The 10,658-nt window shown below is 41.6% G+C and overlaps 1 protein-coding gene across 3 annotated transcripts in view; it reads left to right on the plus strand.

Moving 5' to 3' along the window:
* Positions 1-10,376, plus strand: part of KIAA1210 (KIAA1210 ortholog) — a 38,103-nt gene extending 27,727 nt beyond the window's left edge. For all 3 annotated transcript variants that reach the window (XM_034064276.1, XM_034064277.1, XM_034064278.1), the window contains 5 exons: positions 261-363; positions 1,441-3,048; positions 3,804-3,952; positions 4,674-4,776; positions 8,372-10,376. In XM_034064276.1, the coding sequence (XP_033920167.1) occupies positions 261-363; positions 1,441-3,048; positions 3,804-3,952; positions 4,674-4,776; positions 8,372-8,544 (2,136 nt within the window). In that variant the 3' untranslated portion in view covers positions 8,545-10,376. The remainder of the gene's footprint in view (positions 1-260; positions 364-1,440; positions 3,049-3,803; positions 3,953-4,673; positions 4,777-8,371) is intronic.
* Positions 10,377-10,658: the final 282 nt, after the last annotated feature.

Below are 10,658 nucleotides of genomic sequence, written 5' to 3' on the forward strand. Positions count from 1 at the left end.
TTAAAAACATACTTGTTCACTCAGAATATGTCAATCCCAAAATGTTGCACATTTAAGAGAGATCAATGTGCTGCCTTGACATTTTAAACATGAATGATTTTTCAGTTCTTCACTGGGATAGTACATTGCCCACAGTGTTGGTTAATTACAGGATGGGGGGGGTTGTGTCTATGTTTTGAGTATTCATTAATATGTGTGTGTATAAAATATTAGTTTTGTTCATTATTCTTCAATTAAAAGATCTTCCTGCACTTCATTAGGTGGAACACCTGGAAAATGAGGCATGTCTTCATGTAACTCTAGAAAAGAAGGGAAATTCAACAAAATTACTTGAGAGCAGCCAGCATAAAAGTGATTGTGAAGGTAATGAAGATGTATGTATTGCTAGTTTGAGTGCTTGAACTCTACTACAGGAGTCTGAGAGAACCTATTTGAGTTGTAAGTCCTTTCAAACTAGGCATTTTTGGTTTTATGTCATAAAACCAATTCTGGCTGCTAAAGTGTTATGATGGAAAAAGTCATGTACTCCACTTAACACAGTGATGCTGAAATGGTGAACTTTGAGAGCCACATTAAAAAGTACATGAAGTGAAAGCGCCATGATCAGGAGTACCTGTGTTAAGCAGTTGGCTAGATCTCATTGACTGGAGATCTGAGTTCTTGACATCCAGAAACATCTTAGCCTCAGCATTATATCTGTTATGTGTATAAGGTGACTTTAATTGGTTTGTGTTTACTAGATCTTCATTTGTGCTACTTCCATCCTTACCATTTGAAAAATAGCTAATTGCTGGTAATTGTAATTGCAAATGAAATTTCTCCAAAACAGCACCAGAGTTATTTAGTAGCATGTTACAAATGCACTGGCTGATGGTAATGCTGTAGTGTAGTGGGCATGGTGACACTTTCTTATCAGGGCAGACTCGAGTCCTGATGCTGTCACATATCAGAGTTGCTGTGTGTGCAGACACATCTAAGCTATCCAGATGTTCTGCACCTTTGCAGAACACAAAGAAGAACACAAAGAAGAGGCACAGTTATCTGATGCTGAGATGTTCTGCTTAAATACAGAAAATCCTCCAGATAATGCTAGACAGCCTTTCTAGGCATACACATGTCTAGGGAAATCTGGCTAGTAGTCTCACAACTAGGAGTATGCACAGAAAAGAGCTAAACAGCAACTGATTTTGTACACCTTAAGAGACAACAGCTTTCAGTCATTCCTGGGATTAGGTGTGTTCAAACTGAAAGCTTTATCAGTATCCTTGCTTGGACAGCCCATTTCTATATATGCTTTGAACAGCCTTATTTAGCAGACAGCAGTTTCCAGACTTGGGCAACTTGTGCTGAATGACTGCATGATCTGGAATGAATTACTGGTACAAATGGTGCTTGAATTTTAATCTTTAAGTGCACACTCTTCTCCTCTGTTTAATATAGGATTACCAGCCCAGGTGGGGTATTGTGTGAAGGAAGGCAGTTCTAAGGAGATGTCAGGTGTAAGAAGTCCCACTGATGCTGCCTGTGACTCTCATTGCACATTTGTAGTGGAAGACTCCTGTACTTTGCTAGAAGAGGTTGCATGCCTCACAGATGTGGACCATCGCTGTAAAGCACCCACACCCCTCCTAAGACCTGAGCCTTGTCCAGTGAACCTGGACGAACACCACAGTGCAACAGTGTTCTGCTGTTCAGATGAGTCTGCTGATGAGTTGAAATTACACCAGCAGAACACCAGTCCTGCGGTGTCTGTACTTCCAGAATTGCAGCAAATTGAAGAAGCAGCAGTTGTTTTTCCAGACATACTAGCAGCTGACTTGCTTAGTGATGGTGTGGAAACAGAGTGCATGGATATATTGGCACATGTTGCACAAAGCTCCTCAGTAAATTCTGTGCACCCAAACGGCAAATACCAAGAAAAGGGGAATCCACTGTTTACTGGCAAAATAGAAGCCTGCTTGGGTACTAGTGAGAATCATTCCAACCACACTGTCTCAGATACTGTACCAAGCACTCCACAGTCTGCAGTAGCCAATTCAGCGTCCTCTTCTGACATCAAGACAGTGGCTGTTTTGAAGCCTGAGAACAGTTCAATAACAGGAAATGTCACAGAAACTTGTGAAATAATGGAATTTCAGTCATCCAAAAGCAATGCAGAAAAAACCCCAGACACTGCTGTGGCTGTCTCAGAAGCAGGTTGCCTGCTACCTCAAAGTAAACTGGAAGTATGTTTTAAAGCAGAAACTGTTTCTGTTTCAAAAGGTGACCAAGGCAGTCAACAGGCAAACACAGACAGGCAAACAGCACATGCTTCTGAAAATCTGTCCATTGCATGTCTTGCCTCTTCAAGTCTGGCTGGCTTGAAGAGTAGCTTCTCTTCTGATGATGACAGTAAGAACCAGCAGACAAGCAGTACACCTTCCCATGGAAAACCAGTGGAAGACAGTCGATCTTCAGATGAAAGTGTGAAAGCTCCACTGAAGACTGCTTCTGCTAAACCAGTCAGATTCACCATTGCACCAGCATGGCAAAGATCCCTCTCAGGAGGTTCAAATTCAAAGGAAGATTCCTATACCAGAAGTTCCCCAACATCTCCTATAAGACCAGAGTTGTTTGAAGGAGTGATAAAAGAACACACACGTTTTGATGCTATCATCCAGGAATCAGCAAAATCCAGCTCCGATAGATCTGCTCGAGATTGCAGGGACAGTGATTCCCATTTGAATTCTTCTATGGAGTGGGCTGACCATGATGCACAAAGTGTTGAAAACCCATTTGGGGTCAGACTAAGGAGAACGTCTTCTTTACTAAAGTACCAAAATGAAAGCCGTGCTGAGTCTCCAAAGCTGATCCCTTCAGCTGTTCCCACTGCTCCTTCTGCTTCAGTCAAAGAGGATCAGAAATCAGTAGGCACAGGGAAAACATTTCCAGGCCTTCCTGTTAGCACAAAATCAGTTGTTAAGAAACCAGATCTGCTAGAAGACAAAAATCCTCCCAAGACAAGATCAGAAGAAGTGGAAAAGAAGCAAAATGGGCATAAACCATCAGGTATTTATACTGTATTTTATCCAGACATTGTAGAAAACAGCAGCCAAGAACATTGGCAGAGTGGTGAACAGAAGATAAAAATCCTCTTGATGAAGACCAAATTCAGTCTTGAGTTCATCAGCATCATAATTCAGTTGGCTTGATGATTTGGCTGGGATGGAGAATTCTTGGCTTATCTTAATGAGGGGTGTGTTCCAGTAAGAATAACAACAGAGTAATAGCTGAAGGGCCTCTGAACCATTCCTGGTATGACCAACTTGTACATATAGTTGGAGTTTTAACAGAGTTTTTTAACACTTGCTGCTGTTTTGTAGTTAGTTTTCCAGGCTGCAGCAGCACAAACCTAGACTGAGAGTTGCATTGGGTGTGATTCTTCTTTTTCCCCTAAAATCACTTTATTTAAAGTATTTAAAAAGTGAAAAGCAGCCTGTATTTTACTGCCTACATGAAAATATAATAGTTATCGGACTCGTTTAATCTGCACTGTGAGGATGTTATTTCAAAGGCAAAATCCGGTTCACAATGATCTCAGTGGGAGCTCTGCCATTGACTTAAACGGAAGCAGAGTCAGGTCAAAAACTCCAGAATAAACAGAAAAGCTGTTATCACCAAGGACAAAATCATCAGGGAAGGTAATTTTATCCCCACAATGTTCAAAGGGTATTACAGATGCTGGAGGATTTAAAACACAAAACAAAAGCTTTAGACTGACTTGACCTAAATCCCTTCTTTACTTCAAAATGCTTCTTATGTAGGAAAGGTCTCTCCACATTTGGAATCTGCTCCCTCTGAACCAGCTTGGATCTTCATGGCAAAACTAAAACAAAAGGGTTTCCAGGACCACCCTCTTGCCAAAGAACATAAAGCTGAAGACAAAGCTTTGACCAAAGCAGATCAAGAGGAGGTAGAGTACCAAGTGGTGTTGCATGGGTATGAATTCTGCACCAGATTGCCTGGGTGCTTTTGTAAACTGTTCAGTATCATCTGCATGGGAGGTGCATTGTGAGCCCTACTCAAAGAGAAACTTTCAGGGCTGGCCTCTAACATGGGTTGAGACAGACAGCTGGTGCAAGTGAGCAAACATATGTGACTATACTGTCACAGTCATTAGTTTCAAAGCTATATCCTCCTATATGTTCCTTTGCACTGCTCAAACCTGAAGCTTTTCGGAGCTTGCCTATTGTCCCGAATGTATTTTGTAGACCAAGAGTTGCACTATCTTCCTTGCTGTTAGTGACCTGCAGGTTGCATTCACTGCTCTGCTCTGTAGACTGCATACTGGAAGTCTGACTTTTCCACTGACTCTTGCACAAGCTTCTTGTACAGCTTGGGCAAGGTCTTCAAGTCCCCATCTGTAAGACAGAATAACTTGCATTCAAGTTATCATGAGCTATTATTCAAGCTATCAAGTTAACATGCCTGCATGTGAACTAATCCTGTATTTGTAGCAGCTTTCTTCCTTCTTGCCTTCAATCTCTCCTCCCACAGGATGTCCGCAACCATCCTTGTCTGGCATTTGCTTCATTTCCACAGACAGGCTTAGAGGTGTTGCCAGGGTGAACTTTGTGAGTGCCAGTGACTAGCCAGGTTTCTTAGCTGTGTTCTTTTCTTCTTTTCTTTTGTAGCAAGGGATGTGTGCTAGTGAGAACATGCTGAAGAAGAATACGCCTTCCTTGAGCTCTCAGGACAAGAAAACACAAATGAAGACCAGTGTGTGTGCTGCAGCAGGTATTCTCTTTCTTTACATCTTTATATGGTGGCTACAGTTTACACCAGTAAGTGGTGAGGCTGGCAGGTGATGGGGGGAAAAGTTTCTGGTAATCAGCACAGTTTATATAAGGCCTGTTCAGACCTTAGTTTTCATATAAGCCAAAGTATTGGCTTGCTCAGTCAGCAGAGGAAGCAAGTGAGGAACTTCTGTCTCCACTGCCAGTTCATGGAGTGGCATATAAACAATATGGTGATTTATTACTGGCAAAGGTCAGTACTGAAGAATAGCAGTTGAGCTGGAGTGTGTCCAGAAGAGAACAGCAAAAAAGGTCAGGTCTTCTGGACCAGCCAGCCAGGAAATACTGATGGGAGTGGAGTTGTTTAGTCTAGAGAAGACAGCTTAATTTGGTGCAGAGGACAAGATTTGTCTTTATGTCCTGTATGAGCTTAAAATAAAGCAGGGAAGGTTTAGCTTAGACATTAGGAAATATTTGCTAACAATATGAGTGGTGAAGTGCGGAATAGCATAGGTTGCTTATAGAGAGTGTGCAGCTTCCATTGATGGATGTGTTTACTAAATAGACAAAAATCATTTGGGTAGTCAGTTCCACCCTCAGGTGAACACAGAGGCTTGATGGCCTCTCTGCTGCCCTGTTGGCTGTGATTGCCTGTGAGGAAGATGCAGGGGAAGAGTGAATCAGACATCGTGACTCATATACCTCTTCCAAGGCTACTGCTGGGTTGCAGCTTATCCCTCCCTGCTTACTCAGTGTGGTGCCGAACCTCAGAGACATGCTCCAGTCAGATATAGATAAGCCAGTTCCTCAGCTGTAAAAGCATATTGTGCTAGCTGAAAGCTATTGATTTCAGATACTGCCTAAGAAGATAAGAAATGCCCCACTGTGTCAGAGCAGTGGCTTTTCTGTTCCAGGTTCCTCTTGCTAACACTGCAGTAAGAGGTGCTGTCTAGAGCATCCAGAATTGTTGTATTGGAGATATAAAGGGGCACCTCTATGCCTACTCCCTGTAATAGTTGTTTATAGAGCTGTTATCTGGGTTTGAATCTATGACTTGTACAAAATAAACTTTCTCCCTTACTACAGGTAGCTGACCAGCTAAGAATGGGCACCAACACAGGCTCTGATGTCAGCTGCCAGCTAACTCTGTGTGTGTGGTTAAAAGAAAATAGTTTTAAAGAAGGATTTTGTTATAGGACAGCTTCATTTTATGGTTGTAGGTGCAAAGTGAAAGATGAAATGTAAACAGGACAAGATTTTTGCTCATATTAGAAGGTCTTCATTTGAAAAGCTGGCACAACCAACCTGGATTTCTGTGTGTTGAGTCATCTAAACTTGGAATCCCAGCAGCCTTCAGCTGAAATCAGAGCTCCACAGAACTCCACTGCTACTTGTTTGCTACAACTTCCACCACTTGTAGTACTTGCAGCAGAATTGCAAGTTTTTCTGCATCACCTCTTCCCAAGAATTGGCCTAGGGGCTATGCAATCAGGAGACATCCAATGACTTGCCCCTCCTCTAGGGGTAGCACTTATGGGCATATTCTAGTCCACTCCTTGAATATCACAGAGAGCTCTGATCAGTGCTGATGTTCAAGGAAAACGCTACTTCTTCACTGCTCAGAAAACCCTGCCTATCACTTAGGAAATGTTCAGCACTATCAGCCCATGCCTAGGAAACTGGGAATTTCAAATGTAAACTCTGATTTGGTTCCCATTAGCACAGCTAGCAATCTGAAAAGTTGAAGATGCTAGTGGTGGGAAGGATGCAGATCTAAAATCCAGAGGAGTTACTAATTTGGATCATGCGTTTTATGTTAACTGTTAGCAGTTTTCTTGATGGATAGTTGAGGTTTTCTGTGCAATGCATACATCCTGCACATAACAGCAGGAGCCAGGATAGCTCAAGGTCAGCTAAGTTTGGAAGAGAATTCCAAGAAATCAGATCCTTATTCTCCTGAGCGTGACTGTTTTGTAACTGCTGTGTGGCAGCCCATGCCATAACCAAGGGAAGATGACTTAACTTGCCTCTTCTCTCTCCCACTTCACCCTAAGCATGATGAGGTTTGTCCCAAAGCCTGTCTTTCCTCCAATAGTCATGAACAACCATTTTTGGATTTCATTTTACTTTGTGCTGTCAGGACATGCAAAGGACTTTAGACTCACTTCTGCTTATTACGAAGAAGGAAGTCTCCCAAAAGGTGAAAATTCATTTCCAAAATCAAAGTTGCAGTAAAATTCCTACATCACCTTTAATACTTCTCCAAAATGTGCTGTGTATGTCGGGCTGCAGCCTATGTTAATGGATAGTATGCTTTCTCCAGTATTCCTAGGTATAGCTTACCTGCTGCAAGAACTACCAACAAGAGACTTCCTGAGTGGAGTTAGGGAACTTCTTTGGCTTTACTCTGGAGTGTGACTGATGGAGCTAATGGACATTTTCAATCGATTTCAGTGCAAGCAAAATCAAGCTGCTTGTACTTAACATTGCTTAAGTCCCCATGTGGCCTGTGTTCTTGTGCTGGAGCACAGCAGCCTCATTTTGCCTGCCACATGCCACACACAGACTAATCAGCTATGAGACAAAGTCTGACTTCTCTTCAGTTAGACTTACACACAGAAATGAAGTATTGCCTGGGCTGAAATGGATGGAGAGGGCGTGATGCTGAGACACTTGTGAACCATGTCCTGAGGAATGGGAGCTGCTTCTGTTCAGAGCTGCTTCCTGTTAGCCCCATTCCAGGCTCTCTGCCTGCAGACATTAATCTTGAACATTTTCTAAACAAGATGGATGGAGGAGGCCTTTTCAAATAGTAACACAAAACCATATGAGGATACAAGCAGTGTTATCTGTATTCCTCTGTCCTTTGTGAGGGTGACAGGCTTGCATTAGGCTGCATGAAGAGCAACACGTAGCCCCACCAGAATCCCACCTTCTTGGCTTAAAAGTCCAAGAACATAAAGCAGTGATTTGATCCCTACCTAGTATTTAATAATATTGCTGGAGCAATATTTGTGCCAGCAGTGAAGATGGAAAAAACATCTTTAGTTCTTTTCAGGATTGAAAAACATCCATCAGTTACTTTTAACCCTGCAGCAATCCTGGGGTGATCCTTCTCCTGCAGGTATTTTGTTTCCATTTTCCTGCAGAATAAGCCTGTGGAACTCTGCTATGCACTGTCATGGAAATGAAGAGTCTGCAAAGGTTAAGAAACAAGATAGCCAAGAACATAAATGTAGAAAAAATACCTGGGGCTATAGTCTCCATGTCCTTGAAGAGTTTGGAAGAACTTTATTTATCAGGGCTTAGACCCTCGCTGTTGAGGCTGAGGAGAAGATTCTTTTGTGGGCAGATTATTCACTAACAGCTTAGTATCAGTTTTTCCATTGCAATAGCCAGTCCTTGCTATCATACCTGCCTTGCACCAGGCAGTACTAGTGATACCCAAATGAACAATGAATCTGACTTATTCATCAGTCACAAACATTCTGGGCTGTGCAAACAATTGCTTTAAAGAAAAGGAAATATTATTGGCAGAAATTGAGTTTTTAACTCTCTATCCTTCTGTTGCTTGATGGATATCTTGTTGTTGGCAGGTAAAGTTGGACCTATTGCTCAGGAAGCATCTGTGATTCCTGCTGTTGAGAAGGAAGCAAGACATTCCTCTAACCCACCAATGACACCGTGCAGCCCTGCTGAACCACTGTGGCTATCCCTGGCCAAGAAGAAAGCCAAAGCATGGAGTGAAATGCCTCAGATTGTACAATAGCAAATGACATGAACATCTCTCTTTGTATTGCCAATAGCTGTGTTAACTCCACTTAATCCCTTCTTTACTGTGACCATTTTTTAAGGAATAAGAGCCTTAAAACTCTTGATCAGACTGTTGTATGTATATACACAATGAAGAAATGCTATTGCAGGCTTAATTTGAAGTATTAGGAAGCTGAGCATTTCCTACTACCAAATACTAGGAATATCTGATTGATATATTACATCCTTACACATCTGACAGTGATGTTCTAAGAAGATATGCTTCAGGCTTTTGAAACCTTTCCCTTGCAAAATATGTTTTTAAGGTATCTGCAGACCATACAGTATTTTGTGCAATGTGGCTTTGGCTAAGAAGTTAACGTATGCTGTAAAGTGGATATAGTGCTGGGCACTGACGCATCATGACTCATGGGCATTGAGATCATCACACTTCTTTCTCTGATGCTCTGGGATGGGCAGTCTGACTTTGCTTCTGATTGTTAATGGATCTGTTGTGTAATAGCTGTAAGAACTAAACAGCATGGAGAGTTCTGGCTTTTGAGTGGTTTGAAGTCTCAACACTGTGGGTCTTGTTCTTTGCTGATTGCTGTCCTCTGGAATGGCCCAGAGCCACACACGTGTTCTCTCCAGTGCACTGGAAAACCATCACACTAATATATACTCTGCTTTTGGTTACACCTTTAGAAATCTGGAATAATTTGGGCATTCTACCAAAAAAAAAGTATTTTCTTTCATTTTGGCAAACAGTGATTTATTCTGCATGAGATTCCTCAGCCAATTGTCTCTCTTAAAGAGTGCATTTGGGGATGGGAACTGTTTGCTACCTAGAAGGTGGCATCTTGTTTTCAGCAAATGCCAGTCTACTCTCCGTTTTCATGTGGATATGCGTTCAGTCAGTTGTGTTTAATGCTAGTGATAAAAGGGGCTTCTGCTTTCCTCCTTGCCTCAATCGTCTTTAACCAGTAACTCAACATCAGTCTCAGAATGTGCAGCTGGGAAAGGATTATTCTCTCAGGGCCTGGCCTTGCAGTCACTCAAGTTGGCAAAAGTTTTGCTATTGATTTGAAGGCTGATGGGCAGTTTTTGGCTGGAAAGTTGGCAGGAATTTTTGAGGTAAATATTGTCTCTTGATAGGCTTAACTGTAAAACAAAACATTAGGTTTTTGGATCAGCTCAAGCGAGGCTTTAATCTCCCAGTCCTGGCTGGAATTTAATATGTAGTTCTTGCAGTTTGAAAACAGTATTAATGAGGAGCTTGACTGTGATTTTATCTTTTTCTTTTATTATTATATAGGTGCAAACTTACCCAGGTAGGCTCACTGAAGGTATAGATAGTGTTTATTTTGTACTACCACCAGAAAGAGTTTCACGCTGGCTTGGTAATCCACACCTATTTTACTACTTGTTTTCTCCATTTTAGGAAGCATATCTTCACTTACAAAGAACTGAAACACTTGTATTTCTCTGAAAGGTTTGAGCAATGCAAATGAACATACTCAGCTTTGATTCCTGAGGTTTTGTACAGCTGCCATCCCATCACAACCTTACTGACCCTGTGTAAAATACTTGTGTTTCTATATTCAGCAAACTCTCTTTTTATTAGTATGGATTGAGGTCCTTCACTCAAAGTGCTGCAAATGACACTATAATATCTCTTTACTTGTGTTTGCTTTTGACCTTAATATTGTTTCTGTCTTTTATGTTTGGTATGTATATATGTTTTTGTAATCCTTGGCTCAAAGGAACCCCTTTTGTATTCCATTCCCATATTTAGTTTACAATTAAATCCTGTTGCCAGTGATGAAATAATTGCTGGGAAGACTGATAGATGGCCTTCACTCATTAAGGAAATAATAAAAAGAGGTCTTTGGTCAACATGGACTCTATGGTTGCACTGCATAGAGCTTGTTTTGAGATGATTTTGTGTGGCCTAGAACCGATCAGCACAGCTGGCCAGGGTAAATGAATGTTTCTAAATCTATCTATTTGAAAACATCATGAGAGAGTTGATGGCTCTCATTTTCATTTGGTGTTACTGGTCCTTCAGTACAGGGTTGGCTTGAAGGCTAGCACTTGTGGTTGCAGGAAGCCCTGTCAATGACTGTGATT

The sequence above is a fragment of the Melopsittacus undulatus genome, chromosome 6 (assembly GCF_012275295.1).
Source record: "Melopsittacus undulatus isolate bMelUnd1 chromosome 6, bMelUnd1.mat.Z, whole genome shotgun sequence".
NCBI lineage: Eukaryota > Metazoa > Chordata > Aves > Psittaciformes > Psittaculidae > Melopsittacus > Melopsittacus undulatus.